At 42.8% G+C, this 23,595-nt stretch overlaps 2 protein-coding genes across 5 annotated transcripts; both read left to right on the forward strand.

The window, feature by feature from the left end:
* The first annotated feature begins 128 nt into the window (after positions 1 to 128).
* On the forward strand, positions 129 to 10,737 carry nattl (Natterin-like protein). Of its 2 annotated transcripts, NM_001140837.1 has the most exon segments (4): positions 249 to 377; positions 4,886 to 4,919; positions 8,243 to 8,752; positions 9,042 to 9,845. In NM_001140837.1, coding segments are annotated over 2 exon segments (933 nt in total). In that variant the 5' UTR covers positions 249 to 377; positions 4,886 to 4,919; positions 8,243 to 8,269; the 3' UTR covers positions 9,492 to 9,845.
* Positions 10,738 to 16,176: 5,439 nt separating this feature from the next.
* LOC106566390 (aerolysin-like protein) lies at positions 16,177 to 23,595 on the forward strand. Of its 3 annotated transcripts, none has more exons than XM_045692889.1 (4): positions 16,177 to 16,363; positions 20,409 to 20,439; positions 22,033 to 22,554; positions 22,847 to 23,595. In XM_045692889.1, the coding sequence occupies exons 3-4, from the start codon at positions 22,072 to 22,074 to the stop codon at positions 23,294 to 23,296; spliced, it is 933 nt and encodes a 310-aa protein (XP_045548845.1). In that variant the 5' UTR covers positions 16,177 to 16,363; positions 20,409 to 20,439; positions 22,033 to 22,071; the 3' UTR covers positions 23,297 to 23,595. The 3 variants fall into 3 exon arrangements, with proteins under 3 accessions (XP_045548845.1, XP_045548846.1, XP_045548844.1); XM_045692890.1 differs by having other exon boundaries at positions 16,220 to 16,359; XM_045692888.1 differs by lacking the exons at positions 16,177 to 16,363; positions 20,409 to 20,439 and having other exon boundaries at positions 21,069 to 22,554.

Raw genomic sequence — 23,595 nt, forward strand, 5'->3', positions numbered from 1 at the left:
GTTGCATATGAGCATGTTTTGGCAAGTGACTGGAAACCACCAATATGTGGCGCCACTTCCTGCAAGAAGAGGAAGTGTTGTCAGGAGTGGTTAAAACTGTTGATAGATATTTGTCATGATTATGCAATGGCTTCATCAAGGTCAAAGGGTTTGTGTTAATTCAAAAGAAAACTACTGACACAAATCATTGTATTGGCATGAGGGGAGTTTTGCTGCTATATAAGAGAGTGCTTCTCCACTCCAGAGACACGTATTCCTCTGTTGCATTTTTGGTTATAAACAATTGAACTTCACTCGGAATCTCGGAACCAATCAGTTTTCTTTCATCAAGATCTTCTATAGTCATCCTTAACACTGAGGCCTGCACATCATTGTATGTAAGTACACAATGTCCCGAAATAACGCATCTTGCGATATGAGGAATATTTGAGAGCTACATATTTATTTTGACCAACTAATTAACAAAACATTTCAGGGAACAAATGATTCCTATATTCTGAAACAGGGGGGAAAAAGTATTTGATCCCCTGCTGATTTTGTACGTTTGCCCACTTACAAAGAAATGATCAGTCTATAATTTTAATAGTAGGTTTATTTGAATAGTGAGAGACAGAATAACAACAAAAAAATGGAAAAACGCATGTCAAAAATTTTATAAAATGATTTGCATTCTAATGAGGGAAATAAGTATTTGACCCCTCTGCAAAACATGACTTAGTACTTGGTGGCAAAACCCTTGTTGGCAATCACAGAGGTCAGACGTTTCTTGTAGTTGGCCACCAGGTTTGCACACATCTCAGGAGGGATTTTGTCCATTCCTCTTCGCAGATCTTCTCCAAGTCATTAAGGTTTCGAGGCTGACGTTTGGCAACTCGAACCTTCAGCTCCCTCCACAGATTTTCTATGGGATTAAGGTCTGGAGACTGGCTAGGCCACTCCAGGACCTTAATGTGCTTCTTCTTGAGCCAGTCCTTTGTTGCCTTGGCCGTGTGTTTTGGGTCATTGTCAAAATGGAATACCCATCCAAGACCCAATTTCAATGCCCTGGCTCAGGGAAGGAGGTTCTCACCCAAGATTTGATGGTACATGGCCCGGTCCATCATCCCTTTGATGCGGTGAAGTTGTCCTGTCCCCTTAGCAGAAAAACACCCCCAAAGCATAATGTTTCCACCTCCATGTTTGATGGTGGAGATGGTGTTCTTGGGGTCATAGGCAGCATTCCTCCTCCTCCAAACACGGCGAGTTGAGTTGATGTCAAAGAGCTCCATTTTGGTCTCATCTGACCACAACCCTTTCACCAGTTGTCCTCTGAGTCATTCAGATGTTCATTGGCAAACTTCAGACGGGCATGTATATGTATTCTTGAGCAGGGGGACCTTGCGGGCGCTGCAGGATTTTAGTCCTTCACTTCGTAGTGTGTTACCAATTGTTTTCTTGGTGAATTTGGTCCCAGCTGCCTTGAGGTCATTGACAAGATCCTCCCGTGTAGTTCTGGGCTGATTCCTCACCGTTCTCATGATCATTGCAACTCCACGAGGTGAGATCTTGCATGAAGCCCCAGGCCGAGGGATATTGACAGTTCTTTTGTGTTACTTCCATTTGCGAATAATCGCACCAAATGTTGTCACCTTCTCACCAAGCTGCTTGGCGATGGTCTTGTAGCCCATTCCAGCCTTGTGTAGGTCGACAATCTTGTCCCTGACATCCTTGGAGAGCTCTTTGATCTTGGCCATGGTGGAGAGTTTGGAGTCTGATTGATTGATTGCTTCTGTGGACAAGTGTCTTTTTTACAGGTAACAACCTGCGGTTAGGAGCACCCCCTTTAAGAGTGTGCTCCTAATCTCAGCTCATTACCTGTATAAAAGACACCTGGGAGCCAGAAATCTTTCTGATTGAGATGGGGTCAAATACTTATTTCCCTCATTAAAATGCAAATCAATTTCTAACATTTCTGACATGTGTTTTTCTGGATATTTTTGTTGTTATTCTGTCTCTCACTGTTCAAATAAACCTACCATTAAAATTATAGACTGATCCTTTCTTTGTCAGTGGGCAAATGTACAAAATCAGCAGGGGATCAAACACTTTTTTCCCCGACTGAATCTCTGAGAGCACTGGGCTGATTTTGACAAAACTTAGGTGAATGTTTCATCTTGCCATAGAGATCCAAAATTTACAAACTGATTTGCCCAATGTGGGAGCTATGGCAATTAACTGCAATTTGTTAGTCACACGCAATATCTAAATTGGCCCAAATCAAATCAAATCAAATGTTACTTGTCAGATGCGCCGAATACAACAGGTGTAGACCTTACAGTGAAATGCTTACTTACGAGCCCTTAACCAACAATGCCGTTTTAAGAAAATACACCCAAAAAATGTCAAAAAAGTAAGAGATCAGAATAACAAATATTAGCAGCAACATAATGTAAAAACAAACAAAATAGCATGGTTGGTTGAGAGCCAATAAGACGGCAGCCCTTCCCTCCGAAGCCATCGTGAAATAAATAGGGGGGTTCTGCATCATTTGTGGGGGACGACATGTTTACTGTTGCCTTGTTTTCACATGGTTGACTTTAGCCTCCTATTGTTCTGTTTTAAATTTAAAAGTATTATGTTAGTATGATGTTTAATGTGAGGTGAGTAGACAGTTGAGTGTAGTGCTTTACATCAAGCTGTCTCTTCATCTTGAATACACTGATTGACACATCTAGCATTGAGTACTGACATTTTCAACGGAGGTGACTGGTGCTATCTTGGGAAAAACACAGGCTTTGTTCAGTCACTGTACCAACTTTATTATCCAAAATATAAATGAAATGCATAAACAGGCATGTTACCAAGAAACAAACATTTATCTGGCTCCAACTTCTGCTCCTCTGTGTGCAGCGACAGACCCTGCCCCAGCTGAACAGGAGGGGAGGGACTCAACTCTCTCACACACTCTCGTTCGCTTTCTGTGCCTTCTGCCTGCAGACAAAGCTGTTAATGAATCCCAAATAATGAAGTTGATATAATTCATCATGTATATTTATCTATATAAATCGAAATATTTGTGCACATTAGGTACATGCCTAGTAGGGACACGAATGGCTAGAACGATTTTTCAGAGTGATTGCAGAGCGAAGGGCAGTCAAAGAAGCTGGATCTTCTCTCAGAATATTTTACATACTGATAGCTGACAGTGCGTAATGACAATTTCAATTATTATTATTTTTTTAACCTAATGCAGCTTTAAAATGAAAGCATACTTAAACTAGAGAATCTATTTCCATCTTTGAATCTGAGGCATGCATAAGCATTGCATGTTAGTAAAAAACAAATCTTAAACAACTCATCTTGCTAAGTGAAAAAATTATGTGGAACTAATGTTGATTTTATTACTAATTAACTGCACCTTTCATGATACAAATGGTTCCAGTTGATAGTTGACTTACTGGTCATTATTTGTAGTTGAACGGTATAAATAACATGATTTTTTTGTATTCACATTGTTCACTTTGGCCTGCTATTGTTTTTGTTTTCACATGGTGGACGTTGGCCTGCCCTGCTGATCCTGTGTAATATGTTCAGGTCAGTGACTAAACACAGGTTTCTCTAGCTAGCTGCTGATCCTGTGTAATATGTTCAGGTCAGTGACTAAACACAGGTTTCTCTAGCTAGCTGCTGATCCTGTGTAATATGTTCAGGTCAGTGACTAAACACAGGTTTCTCTAGCTAGCTCTGCTGATCCTGTGTAATATGTTCAGGTCAGTGACTAAACACAGGTTTCCCTAGCTAGCTGCTGATCCTATGTAATATGTTCAGGTCAGTGACTAAACACAGGTTTCTCTAGCTAGCTGCTGATCCTGTGTAATATGTTCAGGTCAGTGACTAAACACAGGTTTCTCTAGCTAGCTGCTGATCCTGTGTAATATGTCCAGGTCAGTGACTAAACACAGGTTTCTCTAGCTAGCTGCTGATCCTGTGTAATATGTTCAGGTCAGTGACTAAACACAGGTTTCTCTAGCAATTCATATTTATTGTTGCATGTTCATGTTGTATTTATACTATATCACTGGGATAAATTTGACTCAGATATGCAGATGTGGTATGACAGTATGATGTTTAGTTGTTCCTATATAGTAGACTGAGTCTAGTGCTTAATACCAAGCTTTCCTTTTCATCTTGATTTGACTAACACAACTAGTATTTCATACTGAAATGACAGATGCTAAACTATTCAACTGCAGGTAAAGGTGAACTGCACTGCAGCTCTAACATGTCTAGTGTCTAAAAAGTGTTTATGGGTGTCTGTCTACACTTTCTACCAGGCAATCTGGAGAAGATTGCCTGACTGCCCTTGCCCAGCACAAAAACATCCTGTGGCGGACTGCAATAGCATAGAATAGTCCCCGTGATATGCAACTGTTCAGTGAAGTCAGGAACCAATAGGAAAGCAAAGGCTAGCTTTTTCAAACGGAAATTTGCATCCTGTAGCTCTAACTCCAAAAGGTTTAGGGACACTAAAGTCCATGGAGAACAAGAGCACCTCCTCCCAGCTGCCCACTGCACTTAGGCTAGGTAACACGGTCACACCGATAAATCCATGATAATCCAAAATTTCAATAAGCATTTCTCTATGACTGGCCATGCTTTCCTCCTGGCTACCCCAACCCCGGCCAACAGCTCTGCACCCCCCGCAGTTACTTGCCCGAGCCTCCCCAGCTTCTCCCTCACCCAAATCCAGAAATCCAGATATATTAATACATACCTGTAAATACTGCAGCCTGTCTTAAAGAATATTGTTCTATAGTATAATATATTAATGCATACCTATGAATACTGCAGCCTGTCTTAAAGAATATTGTTATATATTTATTCATTTCAATCTTTATTCTTTCAGATATTATTTAAAAGCAGAAACTTTGTTTGGAGAGGTGAGTTTCAGCACCATAAACACCTCATATTCCGACGTGGAATCTGTAACATTCATACTCATCATTATAGGTCAGTTTATCATATTCTGACGTACTGTAACATCTGTAACATTCATACTCATCATTATAGGTCAGGTTATCATATTCTGATGTAGCATCTGTAACATTCATACGCAACAATATGTTTATATTCATCATTACACATAAGTCACCAAGTCGATCAGGAAGAAACAGCAGGGGGTAGAGTGGGAAGGTGCTGGGAGTAGGAGAGGGACTCCATGGTGTTGATCAGGAAGAAACAGCAGGAGGTAGAGTGGGGATGTGCTGGGAGTAGGAGAGGGACTCCATGGTGTTGATCAGGAAGAAACAGCAGGGGGTAGAGTGGGAAGGTGCTGGGAGTAGGAGAGGGACTCCATGGTGTTGATCAGGAAGAAACAGCAGGGGGTAGAGTAGGGAGGTGCTGGGAGTAGGAGAGGGACTCCATGGTGTTGATCAGGAAGAAACAGCAGGAGGTAGAGTAGGGAGGTGCTGGGTGAAGGAGAGGGACTCCATGGTGTTGATCAGGAAGAAACAGCAGGGGGTAGAGTGGGAAGGTGCTGGGAGTAGGAGAGGGACTCCATGGTGTTGATCAGGAAGGAACAGCAGGAGGTAGAGTGGGAAGGTGCTGGGAGTAGGAGAGGGACTCCATGGTGTTGATCAGGAAGAAACAGCAGGAGGTAGAGTGGGAAGGTGCTGGGAGTAGGAGAGGGACTCCATGGTGTTGATCAGGAAGGAACAGCAGGAGGTAGAGTGGGGAGGTGCTGGGAGTAGGAGAGGGACTCCATGGTGTTGATCAGGAAGGAACAGCAGGAGGTAGAGTGGGGAGGTGCTGGGAGTAGGAGAGGGACTCCATGGTGTTGATCAGGAAGAAACAGCAGGAGGTAGAGTAGGGAGGTGCTGGGAGTAGGAGAGGGACTCCATGGTGTTGATCAGGAAGGAACAGCAGGAGGTAGAGTGAGGAGGTGCTGGGTGAAGGAGAGGGACTCCATGGTGTTGATCAGGAAGAAACAGCAGGAGGTAGAGTGGGGAGGTGCTGGGAGTAGGAGAGGGACTCCATGGTGTTGATCAGGAAGAAACAGCAGGAGGTAGAGTGGGGAGGTGCTGGGAGTAGGAGAGGGACTCCATGGTGTTGATCAGGAAGAAACAGCAGGAGGTAGAGTGGGGATGTGCTGGGTGAAGGAGAGGGACTCCATGGTGTTGATCAGGAAGGAACAGCAGGAGGTAGAGTGGGAAGGTGCTGGGTGAAGGAGAGGGACTCCATGGTGTTGATCAGGAAGAAACAGCAGGAGGTAGAGTGGGGAGGTGCTGGGTGAAGGAGAGGGACTCCATGGTGTTGATCAGGAAGGAACAGCAGGAGGTAGAGTAGGGAGGTGCTGGGTGAAGGAGAGGGACTCCATGGTGTTGATCAGGAAGGAACAGCAGGAGGTAGAGTGGGGAGGTGCTGGGTGAAGGAGAGGGACTCCATGGTGTTGATCAGGAAGAAACAGCAGGAGGTAGAGTAGGGAGGTGCTGGGTGAAGGAGAGGGACTCCATGGTGTTGATCAGGAAGGAACAGCAGGAGGTAGAGTGGGAAGGTGCTGGGTGAAGGAGAGGGACTCCATGGTGTTGATCAGGAAGGAACAGCAGGAGGTAGAGTAGGGAGGTGCTGGGAGTAGGAGAGGGACTCCATGGTGTTGATCAGGAAGAAACAGCAGGAGGTAGAGTGGGGAGGTGCTGGGAGTAGGAGAGGGACTCCATGGTGTTGATCAGGAAGAAACAGCAGGAGGTAGAGTAGGGAGGTGCTGGGTGAAGGAGAGGGACTCCATGGTGTTGATCAGGAAGAAACAGCAGGAGGTAGAGTAGGGAGGTGCTGGGTGAAGGAGAGGGACTCCATGGTGTTGATCAGGAAGAAACAGCAGGAGGTAGAGTAGGGAGGTGCTGGGAGTAGGAGAGGGACTCCATGGTGTTGATCAGGAAGAAACAGCAGGAGGTAGAGTAGGGAGGTGCTGGGAGTAGGAGAGGGACTCCATGGTGTTGATCAGGAAGAAACAGCAGGAGGTAGAGTAGGGAGGTGCTGGGAGTAGGAGAGGGACTCCATGGTGTTGATCAGGAAGAAACAGCAGGAGGTAGAGTAGGGAGGTGCTGGGTGAAGGAGAGGGACTCCATGGTGTTGATCAGGAAGGAACAGCAGGAGGTAGAGTGGGGATGTGCTGGGTGAAGGAGAGGGACTCCATGGTGTTGATCAGGAAGAAACAGCAGGAGGTAGAGTGGGGATGTGCTGGGTGAAGGAGAGGGACTCCATGGTGTTGATCAGGAAGAAACAGCAGGAGGTAGAGTAGGGAGGTGCTGGGAGTAGGAGAGGGACTCCATGGTGTTGATCAGGAAGGAACAGCAGGAGGTAGAGTGAGGAGGTGCTGGGTGAAGGAGAGGGACTCCATGGTGTTGATCAGGAAGAAACAGCAGGAGGTAGAGTGGGGATGTGCTGGGTGAAGGAGAGGGACTCCATGGTGTTGATCAGGAAGGAACAGCAGGAGGTAGAGTGGGGATGTGCTGGGAGTAGGAGAAGGACTCCATGGTGACTTTGACGTCTCTAGCTGAGGAAGAAGGAATGGGTGTGATAGATTCCAGGCAAATAAAGATGGAAAGATCAGAGGAGGGTGGAGGACAAGGAGGAGTTAGGAGCAATTTAAGAATGCTTCATTCTCAGTGACCTGAGGATTGTGGAGCAATATGGTCGCCATAGAACAGAGCTACCGTCCTGAATTTTTTAATTCCAATCCCAATCTCGTCCACCTGATTCTAATCAAATCAAATATTATTTGTCACTTACAAATGGTTAGCAGATGTTAATGCGAGTGTAGCGAAATGCTTGCGCTTCTAGTTCCGACCATGCAGTAATATCTAACAAGTAATCTAACAATTTCACAACAACTACCTTATACACACATGTGTAAAGGAATGAATAAGAATATGTACATAAAAATATATTTGGATCATATATGGATGAGCGATGGCCGAACGGCATAGGAAAGATGCAGTAGACGGTATAATCATGTTCGTTACAACTGGGGCTGGAGTGAAAACCTACAGGAGGTTAGATGTCCAGCAACAGGGTTGGAGAGCCCTGCCCTCGACTGATGTGTTGCTCGACCTCTAGTTCCTACAATGAGTCATTATATCCCATGGTTATTGTTTGATCCTTTTATTTTGTTTTTTAATTTCCTTTTGGTGCTTTGAATGTCTGAATCAGATCTGAGTTTGAGTTAGAGGTTTCTTAAATTTATCTGTACAAATTTCTATTTCAGGTTACGTGACGCACACAAACACTCAACATGGCAACCACTCTGCATTTGATTGGTGGTGGAGGAGGCAATTCATTTGAATTCCACGGCATGGACAACGGTGCCACCCTCAAGAAGATCGGAGTGGCGGTGGAAGGCTGGCAGATCAAAGCTGTGCGGGCGGAGCTTACCGACGGGCGCGTAGCGACCTTTGGAAATTCACACACTTTCAATGAGTTTCAGTTTGACCTCGGCGAGCGCATCACCAAACTGTCTCTGTGGGGTAACGGCGCCGGCACACGTCTGGGTGCCATCAAGTTCACAACGAGTAAGAATCGTCAGTTCTTTGAAAAAATGACCAGCTGGCCACTGAAGACTGAGTACACCATAGATGTGGGGTCCGGAATCTGCCTGGGGCTGCAGGGCAGGTCTGGCTCGGACATCGACAGCATGGGCTTCCTCTTCATCAACACCATCAAGTCATCCGTGCTGACCAACATGGAGTATCCCACCCTGTCCCTCTTCAAACCCCAGGTGAGCTCTTCTATAGATGTGTGTAGACGGCACAGGAAAACTCTACCGATGCTCTAACATTAAGGGGGCTGTCCACTTTAAAACCTGTAATCCAATATGGGGGTCGACATTCATCAGGCATCTCATTTCTAGGACAGTCACACACACATACAGACACATTAGTTATTATTGTTGGCTTTCTAAAAATCTATTGATCAGTTCCTCACTGATAATTAGTTCTTAAATTGTCTTTGTGTTGTCTGAACAATTTGTATCTTTGTGTGTGTGTCTGTGTGTGTGTTGATTTTAGGTGACCCCAGAATATGTGAAATCCCTGTCTCACCACAACGACACGTCCTTGGTTCAAGAAGAGTCCATTACATACAGCAAGACCCTGACCAAGACTTCCTCCTGGTCCGTCAGCAACAAGATAGAGTCCACCTTGAATGTGTCGGTCAAAGCGGGGATCCCGGATCTGGTAGAGGTGACATCAGGTTTCAGCTTGACCGTGGGAGTGGAGCAATCCACCAGCCTGCAGAAGACAGAGACCATAACAGAATCGGATACCATCAACGTAAAGATCCCGCCAGGGAAGACCCTGGATGTTGAGATCACAGTGGGGAAAGCAACTATCGACCTTGACTACAGGGCCACAGTGAAAGTCACCTGCATGAATGGCAGTCAGCTGGTCTTCCCATCCAACGGCATCTACACTGGTGTAACTTACACTTCAGCGAGGGTATCCACAAAGGAGAGATGAGACAAGTGTATGACATCATGAATAATAAGCACAGTGATAGAATGTGACACCATTACTGATTATTTGTGTGCCTTCTCTGTTATTATGATCTTCTTTGAGTGAATCTAATTGAACCATGTTGACTCAGCTCTTTATTTCTGTCTCAGCAGAGGGTATAACAACAGGTGGGTTATTCCTACAATCTGGTGCCTTTTGTGTCCAATGACATGTTAACACATATTTTGTGTGAATTATTGAACAACATTCACTACAAAATGTTTTCTTATTTGCTTAGACCCCCATTTACCATAAAAACAATGTTACATAACTGTAATACATTTCATTTGTAATAAACCATTTGTCTTGTGTGTCAGTAAGCTTTCGCCATATCCCCAGTTAAGTTTATTCAACTTCCATTGGATATACTATCCTTAAAATTCACAAATATTGTAATTATCATTACATTGAGTTGTTCTCTTTCTAACTAATTGTTAATCATGATTAATTAATTATTTAATATAAGAATAATCTAATATGTTTGTTAGCACACACGCAGTCACTCACACACGCACAGAGTTTCTTTCTCTGGTTGCACATTTAACATGCTGGTAGAAATGAGGTAAAATGGATTTAATTTTTTCTGCATTGAAGTCTCCGGCCACTAGGAGCACCGCTACTGGTTGAGCGTTTTCCTGTTTGCTTATGGCCTTACACAGCACATTGGTTGGTGTTAGTGCCAGCATCGGTTTGTGGTGGTAAATAGACAGCTACTAAGAATATAGACTAAAAACTATCTTCTGCCTGACAGTAGAGAAAATAGATGATCATTATAAGATGGTAAAGGTAATGGGCTATATTTCACATACTTCCTACAGGTTACAGATCAAATATATTTTTCCATACATTGACAACTCACCAACGGAAATCATTTCACAGGACATTAATCTTATTGCATAGAATTGTTAATCTGTGTGCTTTTTCTCAGAGAGATCAAATGATAGTACTGTAGTAGTCGACTCCCTGCTGACCTAAAACAAAGAACCCTTTCATTTAGAATATGTTGCATCGTTGCTTTGGTTTTACATCAATTTATTCACTCATAGTGTTTCTACTTAGAGGATATAGCTAAATGACCACTAGATGGTGCTGTCACACTTCATAGGTCTTTCATAACCCATATTATGTGTAGCCTATTTGCATTGTATTTATTTATTTGTATGTAGGTTATATCCTCATGTACCTGCACTTAAATTACATTTTACTCATGCTTTTCCTTTTATCTATGTTTCATTGAAAATCGTTGTCACAGAGCTGATCTCTAACGTTAAAAACGTCCAATGAGTCACTGATTAAAACTGTTTGGGGGCTGTGCTTTGGCAAAGTGGGTGGGGTTATATCCTTCCTGTTTGGCCCTGTCTGGGGGTTTCATCGGATGGGGCCACAGTGTCTCCTGACTCCTCCTGTCTCAGCCTCCAGTATTTATGCTGCAGTAGTTTATGAGTCGGGGGGCTAGGGTCAGTCTGTTACATCTGGAGTATTTCTCTTGTCTTATCCGGTGTCCTGTGTGAATTTAAATATGCTCTCTCTAATTCTCTCTTTCTCTCTTTCTTTCTCTCTCTCGGAGGACCTGAGCCCTAGGACCATGCCTCAGGACTACCTGGCATGATGACTCCTTGCTGTCCCCAGTCCACCTGGCCATGCTGCTGCTTCTACACCTGCATTGCTTGCTGTTTGGGGTTTTAGGCTAGGTTTCTGTACAGCACTTTGAGATATCAGCTGATGTAAGAAGGGCTATATAAATACATTTTATTTTATTTGATGATTGTGTACTTTCCCTCTCCTTCCTTGCTCTTTCAATCATCAGCCACAGACGATTCTGAGCTTCTTTATCGAATGCTGTCAGGTCCTCCTTGAACCTCAAGTTGTTCTTTAAATAGTCATTTTTCTTTGCACTTTTCCGTGTCAGATCCCTTGCTTTCTTGGAGATTAATGTCATGATCACTGGTCCCGGTGGCTGGTTGTTCTCCCCATCTCTCAGCCTACCCAGGCGGTGCACCACATCCAGAGAACATACAACAATATTCTGCTCATCCTCCGGGACTATTGCCCTGCAAATGTCCTTCACTTTTGCTTTGTGTTCTTGTCAAATCTTTCTGCGATTCCGTCCATTCGAAGATTCCATCTTCGATTGTATCGGTCAGTCTCGTTAACCTTTGACTCCATTTTCAGTGAGTTTCTTCTCCTGCTATGAATGAGTTTCAGCAATGGCTCTTTTCTCCTTGGTGGTCTTAACATCCATTATCTCAGCAACAGTTTGGCTATGTCCTGATTCCATGCTGCTATCTATGAAGATGTTAGCTAGCTAATGTTAACTAAACACGCTGAAACTCTTCAATAGTTAGCTAGCTTATTCGTTGGACATCGTTAAAAAATGTTTTTCAATGGCTTGACAAATTACAAATGACTCAAAATAGCTACATTGTATGGTTATATATATATTTTTGTTGCAACTGCAGCCTAAAATTATAACTTTTGTGAGAAAACCCTAAAATTGCTAGAAATTTTATGACCTCTCATGTCGCCATCTTGAGTGCCCCCCGTAGCTCTAGTCTACACATTCTGGGTGATGCGAAACAACGTCATCATCTCACTGGCTTCTTATCTTGTGAGCTCTCATTGGCTACTGCTGATCACATTCTCAAAACTTGTCTTTGCGGTCTTTGATCCGCTCACATTAAACGAGAGTCGGTGATGGTCGAACGCTCTGAGTAGGCAACGACATGGGGATTTTGTCTACAATCTTAAAAACTTGTCTGGGACAGCTAAATCATGTCCAAAAATGTATAGTTTACACCCTGCATTAAACATGAAGAGAAGATCTTGACCGGATGTACAGTATTCACACCCCATAACGTTTTCCACATTTTGTTATGTTATTGCCTGAATTTAAAATAGATTAAATTGAGATGTTGTGTTACTAATCAACACACAATACCCCATCATGTCAAAGTGGAATTATGTTATTAGAACATTTCAGAATTGAATAGAAAATTAAAAGCTGAAATGTCAATAAGTATTCAACCCCTTTGCTATGTCAAGCCTAATTACGTTCAGGAGTAAAAATGTGCTAAACGAAATACAAAATAATTTGCATTGACTCATTTTGTGTTAAATAATGCTGGTTAACAAGATTTTTTTATTACTACCCCATCTCTGTATCCCACACATACAATTATCTGTTGAGTAGTGAATTTCAAGCACAGATTCAACCATAAAGACCAGGGAAGTTTTCCAATGCCTCACATAGAAGGGCACTGATTGGAAGATATGTAAAAATACAAAAAAAAGCAGAAGCTGAATATCCCTTTGAGCATGGTGAAGTTATTAATTAGGCGTTGGATGGTGTGTCAATAAACCCAGTCAGTACAAAGTAGCAGGCGTCCTTCCTAACTTAGTTTCCGGAAAGGAAGGAAACTGCTCAGGGATGCCAATCGTGACTTTAAAATAGTTACAGAGTTTATGGTTGTGATATGAGAAATCTGAGGATGAATCAACAACATTGTAGTTACTCCACAATAGCAAAATAAATTTCAAATTAAAAACATGCATCATGTTTGCAACAATGCACTAAAGTGATACTGCAAAAAATGTGGCCAGAAATGAACTTTTTGTCCTGAATACAAAGCCTTATGTTTGGGTCAAATCCAAAACAACACATCACTGAGTACCCCTCTTCATATTTTCAAACATGGTGGTGGCTGCATCATGTTATGTGTATACTGTCATCGGCAAAAACTAGGGAGTTTGTTAGGATAAAAATGAACGGAACACAGCTATAAGCACAGGCAATATCCTAGAGGAAAACCTGGTTCAGTCTGCTTTCCAACAGACACTGGGAGATGAATTCACTTTTCAGGAGGACAATAACCTAAAACACAAGGCAAAATCTACGCCAGAGTTGCTTACCTAGGGGTGGCAGGTAGCCTAGTGGTTAGCATGTTGTGCCAGTAACCTGAAGGTTGGTGGATTGAATCCCTGAGCTGTCCTTCTGCCCCTGAACAAGGCAGTTAACCCATTGTTCCTAGGCTGTCATTGTAAATAAGAATTTGTTCTTTACTGACTTGCCTAGCTAAATAACGGTTAAATAAAAAGCAAGACAACATTGACTGTTCCTAAGTGGCCTAGTTACAGTTGTGACTTAAAATCAGCTTGAAAATTGATGGAAAGACTTGAAAATGGCTGTCAAGCAATGATCAAAATAAAACTGGACAGAGCTTGAAGAATGCTAAAAAGAATAATTGGAAAATATTGTACAATCCAGGTGTGCAAATCTCTTAAAGTCTTACACAGAAAAACTGTAATAGCCAAAAAGGTGCTTCTACAAAGTATTGATGCAGGGGTGTGAATACTTATGCAAATGAGATATTTCATTTTCATTACATTTTTCTTATAAATGTCTACATACATGTTTTCACTTTGTCATTATGGGGTACTGTCTTTATTTTTTTATCTTTATTTAACTAGCAAAACAGTTATGAACAAATTCTTATTTTCAATGATGCCCTAATTGGTTAACTGCCTTGTTCAGGGAAAGAACAAACTATTTTATATTGCCGGTTCGGGGATTTGATCTTGCAACCTTTCGGTTATTAGTCCAACACTCTACCACTAGGATACCTGCTGGCCCATCTGTAGATGGGTGAAGAAATTAACATTTAATCATTTTTTAATTCAGGCAGTAACAACAAAATGTGGAAAGACTCAAAGAGGATGAATAATTCTGAAGGCAGGAGGTCATTAAGGAGGTCATTAAGAGGTCAGAAAAAAGGAAGAGCTCAGAATAAATACATCAAATTACATCAATCGTCCATCAAACACATCAATCATCCTTCAATCATCCATCAAATGCATCAATCATTCATCAATCATCCATAAATCATCCATCATCCATCAATTATCCATCAATCATGCTGTTTTGGCCCGTGCCATCTACTATATTCTCTCTTAAGTCATTCTAGATTCTGTGTTATCTGATTAAATGGAGTGTGACTTTCACCTTGTGTTACTCTTGGCCCAGCTCTCCCCTACATTGATCCAACAGGTGGAGTGGGGTGGTGAACAGTGTGTAAGCTATCATGGAGCAGTCTACAGTAATTTATCACAGTATGAATATTTATGAGTATGGAAAGTTTTACTCACTCCCATTCCAATTTGGCTGCATTTCTCTTCACTGTGGAATGTCCCTCTATCACGCCTACTTCTACTCCCCCTCTTCAGCGCTCCACGTCACCGGTCTACTAAACACTGGTTCTGGCAATCAATATTACAGACACCTGCTCCCCATCATTACACACACCTGCACTTACCTATTATCATTGTGATTGAACATTTCCCTAAATGCTTCCACAAAGGAACCAACCCTATGAACCATGCCATGTCATTTTTTTGGTGTGTAGCAGTATTTATCTTGGCCAGGTCGCAGTTGTCAATGAGAACTTGTTCTCAACTAGCCTACCTGGTTAAATAAAGGTGAAATAAAATAAATAAAAATAAATATAAGAGAACTAAAGGGACCGCCCGGGCGGAACTTGTGGCAGACTTGTTTTGTACGTGTTTGTTTCAACCTCTCCAGCTAACTGGCAATAAAGAATTATTCATTTAATATGGACTTCAGGTGTCCCTGGTGTTCGTTTGCCACCACACACATCTTTCAAGATTATCACAATAAAATGTCAGGGTGAAGGAAACGCCACTGGTGTTCCCAGCCAGAACTTCACTGTTTGCCCACCATGGAGAAATCAACCATAAGTTTGTGATGCCAGAATTGTAGTGGAAATTTACCACTAAGGACTCAGAAACTCAAAGTAAATGAAGCAATCTTTATTTGTTTAATGTACAGAGAGGTTCACAAACCTTGGTATAGGTCTACTGAAGCTCTGGAGGGGCAAAGCAAAAACAGGTTTTTAGAAATGTAAGCATGATTATGGGTTGTTCCTGCATGTGCTGGCTGTTATCATGCGGGCTCAGTTCCAAAAGAAATTGAGCAAGGTCTCATATTTTAACTTCCAGAAAATATTCTGGACATTCTGACAATTTGTCTGAGGGTGAGGTTATGACTGTGTCCCTTTGTGTATTTACCCAGTCACCTGCACGAACAGAACAGAACAGAGAATGCATACAGCTTGTACAATTCACTACTATGTCTTCAGTATAAGACATTTTCCACCACATAGACTTTATTTTGGTGAAAAAAACTACAGTCTCAGATAAAAGGAATCCAAAATGGTTATCAGGCTCTCCCCATAAGATAACCATTTTTGGTTCCAAATAGAACTCTTTGTGGTTTCAGGTTGAACTCTTTTGGGTTCCTTGCAGAACTCTACATGGAACTCAAAAGGGTTCTACCTGAAACCAAAAAGGGTTCTTCAAAAGGTTCTCCTATGGGGACAGCCAAAGAACCATTTTAGGTTCTAGATATCACCTTTCTTCTTAGAGTGTATAGTATGTGTAGAGAAATGTATTGTTGCATATGAGCATGTTTTGGCAAGTGACTGGAAACCTCCAAAATATGTGGCAGCAAGAAGAGAAGGTGGTGCCAAGAGTGGTTAAAACTGTTGATACACGTTTGTCATGATTAAGCAATGTCTTCGTCAAGGTCAAAGGATTTGTGTCAATTCAGTAGAAAACTACTGACACACATCATTGTATTGGCATGAGGGGAGTTTTGCTGCTATATAAGAGAGTGCTTCTCCACTCCAGAGACACATATTCCGCTGTTGCATCTTTTGGTGTTACACAATTAAACTTCACTCGCAATCTCAGAACCAATCAGTTTTCTTCAATCAAGATCTTCAATAGTCATCCTTAACACTGAGGCCTGCATATCATTGTATGTAAGTACACATTGTCCCTAAATAACTCATCTTGCTATATGAGGAATATTTGAGAGCTACATTTTTATTTTAACCAACTAATTAAAAAAAACATGTCAGGAGACAAATGCTTCCTATATCCTGAAACAGTTGCTAAATCAGTTAAAAAGTCTAGTTAATCAATCATGGTACGGGTTTGTTGTCCCCCACAATGAAATTGGGGAGGGGATTACGGATCTGTCTCTGTCTGTCCGTTTGTATGTTTGTTTGCATGTTAGTAAAGCAAGATATCTCTGAGAGCACTGGGCTGATTTTGACAAAACTTAGGTGAATGATTCGTCTTGCCATAGAGATCCAACATTTACAAAATTACACTGATTGGCCCAAGGAGGGAGCTATATCAATTAACTGCAATTTGTTAGTCACACGCAATATCTAAAGTGGCCCAAATCAAATCAAATGTTATTTGTCAGATGCGCCAAATACAACAGCTGTAGACCTTACAGTGAAATGCTTACTTACGAGCCCTTAACCAACAATGCCGTTTTAAGAAAATACCCCCAAAAATGTTTTAAAAAGTAAGAGATCAGAATAACAAATAATAGCAGCAACATAATGTAAAAACAAATAAAATAGCATGGTTGGTTGAGAGCCAATAAGACGGCAGCCCTTCCCTCCGAAGCCATCGTGAAATAAATAGGGGGGTTCTGCATCATTTGTGGGGGAAGACATGTTTACTGTTGCCTTGTTTTCACATGGTTGACTTTAGCCTCCTATTGTTCTGTTTTAAATTTAAAAGTATTATGTTAGTATGATGTTTAATGTGAGGTGAGTAGACAGTTGAGTGTAGTGCTTTACATCAAGCTGTCTCTTCATCTTGAATACACTGATTGACACATCTAGCATTGGGTACTGAAATGTCAGATTCCAAATTATTGAACTGCAGGGAAAGGTGAACTGAGACAGGAAGTTCTTCATGCCAGCAATTTTGCTCCGTTAAAGCTGCAGTAGGTCAGTCTGCAGAAAGCAGACTTTGCTAGCAATAGTCCATCAAGTTAGCTGGAAGGTTGCCAATTTTCAAAGTAGGTGAATCGTGCCATCTCTGCAAAACAAAGGCTTTGTTCAGTCACTTTACATACTTTATTATCCATAATATAAATGGAATGAATGAACAGGAATGTTAGCAAGAAACAAACATTTATCTGGCTCCAACTTCTGCTCCTCTGTGTGCAGCGATAGACCCTGCCGCAGCTGAACAGAAGGGGAGGGACTCAACTCTCACACACGTTCTCATTCGCTTTCTGTGCCTTCTGCCTGCAGACATAACTGTTAATGAATCACAAATAATGAAATTGATATAATTCATCATGTATTTTTATCTGTTTAAATCTAATTATTTGTGCACATTAGTTAGGTACATCCCCAGAAGGGACACGATTGGCTGGAATGAATTTTCAGAGTGTTTGCAGAGCGAGGGGCAGTCAAAGAAGCTGGATCTTCTCTCAGAATATTTTACATACTGATAGCTGACGATGTGTGAAGACAACTTCACGAAATTGTTAAAAATAAATATGACCTAATGCAGCTATAACATGAAAGCTTACTTAAATTAGAGAATCTACATCCATCTTTGAAACTGAGGCATGCATAAGCATTGTATGTTAGTAAAAAAAAAATCTTAAATAACTCATCATGCTAACTAAGGTTGATTTTATTACTAATTAACTGCACATTTCAGGGAACAAATGGATCCTAAATGATGAAACAGTTGACTTATTGGTCATCATTTGTAGTTCATCAGTATATATGACATAATGTTTTGTATTCACATTGTTCACTTTGGCCTGCTATTGTTTTTCTTTTCACATGGTGGACGTTGGCCTGCTCTTCTGATCCTGTGTAATGTGTTCAGGTCAGTGAATAAACACAGATTTCTCTAGCAATTCATATTTATTGTTGCATGTTCATGTTGTATTTATACTATATTATCACAGGGATTCATTTGACGCAGATATGCAAATGTGGTATGAAAGTATGATGTTTAGTTGTTCCTATAAATTAGACTGTTGAGTGTAGTGCTTAATGCCAAACGTTCCTTTTCATCTTGATTTGACTAACATAACTAGTATTGAAATTACAGATTTTAAAAAGTTAAATTCCGGTAAAATAAAATACTTCACCTTTCTGAAACCATTTGAAATCGAGGTAAAGTTTCGATTTACATTCAGAAATGAAGTTTTAATTATTAACAGTCATGTTTTAGGAATTACTTGACTAAATATGAATGTTACATTTAATTGGACATACTGTATACTTTAAAATGTTGATAGACCCTGTTCTATATTAGACAGTGTCAAAACATAGTAATGCATACCTGTGAATACTGCAGCCTGTTTTAAAGATGTTTGTTCTATATCATAATATACTGCTCAAAAAAATAAAGGGAACACTTAAACAACACATCCTAGATCTGAATGAAAGAAATAATCTTATTAAATACTTTTTTCTTTACATAGTTGAATGTGCTGACAACAAAATCACACAAAAATAATCAATGGAAATCCAATTTATCAACCCATGGAGGTCTGGATTTGGAGTCACACTCAAAATTAAAGTGGAAAACCACACTACAGGCTGATCCAACTTTGATGCAATGTCCTTAAAACAATTCAAAATGAGGCTCAGTAGTGTGTGTGGCCGCCACGTGGCTGTATGACCTCCCTACAACGCCTGGGCATGCTCCTGATGAGGTGGCGGATGGTCTCCTGAGGGATCTCCTCCCAGACCTGGACTAAAGCATCCGCCAACTCCTGGACAGTCTGTGGTGCAACGTGGCATTGGTGGATGGAGCGAGACATGATGTCCCAGATGTGCTCAATTGGATTCAGGTCTGGGGAACGGGCGGGCCAGTCCATAGCATCAATGCCTTCCTGTTGCAGGAACTGCTGACACACTCCAGCCACATGAGGTCTAGCATTGTCTTGCATTAGGAGGAACCCAGGGCCAACCGCACCAGCATATGGTCTCACAAGGGGTCTGAGGATCTCATCTCGGTACCTAATGGCAGTCAGGTACCTCTGGTGAGCACATGGAGGGCTGTGCGGCCCCCCAAAGAAATGCCACCCCACACCATGACTGACCCACCGCCAAACCGGTCATGCTGGAGGATGTTGCAGGCAGCAGAACGTTCTCCACGACGTCTCCAGACTCTGTCACGTCTGTCACATGCTCAGTGTGAACCTGCTTTCATCTGTGAAGAGCACAGGGCGCCAGTGGCGAATTTGCCAATCTTGGTATTCTCTGGCAAATGCCAAACGTCCTGCACGGTGTTGGGCTGTAAGCACAACCCCCCACCTGTGGATGTCGGGCCCTCTTACCACCCTCATGGAGTCTGTTTCTGACCGTTTGAGCAGACACATGCACATTTGTGGCCTGCTGGAGGTCATTTTGCAGGGCTCTGGCAGTGCTTCTCCTGCTCCTCGTTGCACAAAGGCGGAGGTAGCGGTCCTGCTGCTGGGTTGTTGCCCTCCTACGTCCTCCTCCACGTCTCCTGATGTACTGGCCTGTCTCCTGGTAGCGCCTCCATGCTCTGGACACTATGCTGACAGACACAGCAAACCTTCTTGCAACAGCTCGCATTGATGTGCCATCCTGGATGAGCTTGGGTTGTAGACTCCGTCTCATGCTACCACTAGAGTGAAAGCACCGCCAGCATTCAAAAGTGACCAAAACATCAGCCAGGAAGCATAGGAACCGAGAAGTGGTCTGTGGTCCCCACCTGCAGAACCACTCCTTTATTGGGGGTGTCTTGCTAATTGCCTATAATTTCCACCTGTTGTCTATTCCATTTGCACAACAGCATGTGACATTTATTGTCAATCAGTGTTGCTTCCTAAGTGGACAGTTTGATTTCACAGAAGTGTGATTGACTTGGAGTTACATTGTGTTGTTTAAGTGTTCCCTTAATTTTTTTGAGCAGTGTATATTAGTGAATACCTGTGAATTGTGCAGCCTGTCTTAAAGAATATTGTTACATATTAATTCAATTAAATCTTTACTCATTCAGATTTTTAAAAGCAGCAACTTTGTTTGGAGAGGTAAGTTTCAGCACCATAAACACCTCATATTCCGACATGGTATCTGTAACATTTATACTCATCATTACAGGGCAGGTAATCATATTCTGAGGTAGCATCTGTAACATTTGTACTCATCATTATTCATGATAATTTGTAATTATATCAACATCAGAATTAATTTCAAATGTGCATAGAGACGTGATCACTTACACAACAATATGTTTATTACATATAAGTCACCATGTTGATCAGGACGAAACAGCAGGAGGTAGAGTAGGGAGGTGCTGGGAGTAGGAGAAGGACTCCATGGTGTTGATCAGGAAGAAACAGCAGCAGGTAGAGTAGGGAGGTGCTGGGAGTAGGAGAGGGACTCCATGGTGTTGATCAGGAAGAAACAGCAGGAGGTAGAGTGGGGAGGTGCTGGGAGTAGGAGAGGGACTCCATGGTGTTGATCAGGAAGAAACAGCAGGAGGTAGAGTGGGGATGTGCTGGGTGAAGGAGAGGGACTCCATGGTGTTGATCAGGAAGAAACAGCAGGAGGTAGAGTGGGGATGTGCTGGGTGAAGGAGAGGGACTCCATGGTGTTGATCAGGAAGAAACAGCAGGAGGTAGAGTGGGGAGGTGCTGGGTGAAGGAGAGGGACTCCATGGTGTTGATCAGGAAGAAACAGCAGGAGGTAGAGTGGGGAGGTGCTGGGTGAAGGAGAGGGACTCCATGGTGTTGATCAGGAAGAAACAGCAGGAGGTAGAGTGGGGAGGTGCTGGGAGTAGGAGAGGGACTCCATGGTGTTGATCAGGAAGAAACAGCAGGAGGTAGAGTGGGGAGGTGCTGGGTGAAGGAGAGGGACTCCATGGTGTTGATCAGGAAGAAACAGCAGGAGGTAGAGTGGGGAGGTGCTGGGAGTAGGAGAGGGACTCCATGGTGTTGATCAGGAAGAAACAGCAGGAGGTAGAGTGGGGATGTGCTGGGTGAAGGAGAGGGACTCCATGGTGTTGATCAGGAAGGAACAGCAGGAGGTAGAGTGGGGATGTGCTGGGTGAAGGAGAGGGACTCCATGGTGACTCTGACGTCTCTAGCTGAGGAGGAAGGAATGGGTGTGATAGATTCCAGGCGAATAAAGATGGAAAGATCAGAGGAGGGTGGAGGACAAGGAGGAGTTAGGAGCAGTTTAAGAATGTGTCATTCTCAGTAACCTGAGGATTGTGCAGCGATTTACTCAGCCTAGACCAGAGCTACCGTCCTGTATTTTTTAATTCCAATCCCAATCTAGTCCATCTGATTCTAATAATTAACTGTTTGACAAGCTGAATCAGGTTAGTTACCACTGGGGTTGTAGTGAAAACCTACAGGAGGGTAGCTTCCCATGATCAGGGTTGGAGAGCCCCGGTGTGAAACTACAGGAGGGTAGCTCTCCAGGAACAAGGTTGAAGAGCCCTGCCCTAGACTGATATATTGCTCGACCTCTAATTCCAACCAAGAGTCATTATATCCCTTGGTTATCGTTTGATCCTTATATCTTGACTTTAATTTCCTTTTAGTGCTTTGAATGTCTGAATCAGATCTTCTTTGAGTTGGAGCTTGAAGTTATGTGTACAAATTTATATTTTATAGGTTACTTGACGCACACACGCGCACACACACACACTCAACATGGCAACCACACTGGAACTAATAGGTGGTCAAGGAGGCAGTTCATTTGAATTCCACGGCATGAACAACTGTGCCACCCTCAAGAAGATCGGAGTGGCGGTGGGAGGCTCGCAGGTCAAAGCTGTGCGGGCGGAGCTTACCGACGGGCGCGTTGCGACCTTTGGAGATGCAAACACTTTCAATGAGTTTGAGTTCAAACTCGGCGAGCGCATCACCAAGCTGTCGCTGTGGGGTAACGGCGCCGGCACACGTCTGGGTGCCATCAAGTTCACGACGAGTGAGAACCGTCAGTTCTTTGAAAAAATGACCAGCTGGGGACTGAAGACTGAGTACACCATAGATGTGGGGTCCGGAATCTGCCTGGGGCTGCAGGGCAGGTATGGCTCGGACATCGACTGCATGGGCTTCCTCTTCATCAACACCATCAAGTCGTCCGTGCTGACCGACATGACGTATCCCACCCTGTCCCTCTTCAAACCCCAGGTGAGCTCTTTTATAGATGTGTGTAGACGGCTCAGGAAAACTCTACCGATGCTCTAACATTAAGGGGGCTGTCCACATTAAAACATATAATCCAATATGGGGTCGACATTCATCAGGCATCTCATTTCTAGGACAGTCACACACACATACAGACACGTTAGTTATTATTGTTGGCTTTCTAAAAATCAATTGATCAGTTCCTCACTGATGATTAGCTCTTAAATTGTCTTTGTCACGTCTGAAAAATTTGTATCTTTGTGTGTGTGTCTGTGTGTGTGTGTGTTGATTTTAGGTGAGCCCAGAATATGTGAAATCCCTGTCTCACCACAACGACACCTCCTTGGTTCAAGAAGAATCCATTGCATACAGCAAGACACTGACCAAAACGTCCTCCTGGTCCGTCAGCAACAAGATAGAATCCACCTTGAATGTGTCAGTTAAAGCGGGGATCCCAGATCTGGTCGAGGTGACATCAGGTTTCAGCTTGACCGTGGGAGTGGAGCATTCCACCAGCCTGGAGAAGACAGAGACCATAACAGAATCGGACACCATCAACGTGAAGATCCCACCAGGGAAGACCCTGGATGTTGAGATCACAGTGGGGAGAGCAAATATCGACCTCGACTACGAGGCCAAAGTGAAAGTCACCTGCATGAATGGCAGTCAGCTGGTCTTCCCATCCAACGGCACCTACACTGGTGTGACTTACACTTCAGCGAGGGTATCCACAAAGGAGAGATAATAAGTACAGTGATAGTATTAACTAATTGTTTGAGTGCCTTTTCTTTTACTGTGATCAATTTCAAGTGATTCTAACTGAACCCAGTTGACTCAGCACTTTATTTCTGTCTCAGCAGAGGGTATAACAGCAGGTGGGTCATTCCTACAATCTGGTGCCTTTTATGTCCAATGACATGTTAACACATATTCTGTGTGAATTATTGAACAACATTCACTACAAAATGTTTTCTTATATGCTTAGACCCCATTTACCATAAAAAACAATGTTATGTAACTATAATAAATGTCATTTGTAATAAA

The sequence above is a fragment of the Salmo salar genome, chromosome ssa13, assembly GCF_905237065.1.
Source record: "Salmo salar chromosome ssa13, Ssal_v3.1, whole genome shotgun sequence".
Classification (NCBI taxonomy): domain Eukaryota; kingdom Metazoa; phylum Chordata; class Actinopteri; order Salmoniformes; family Salmonidae; genus Salmo; species Salmo salar.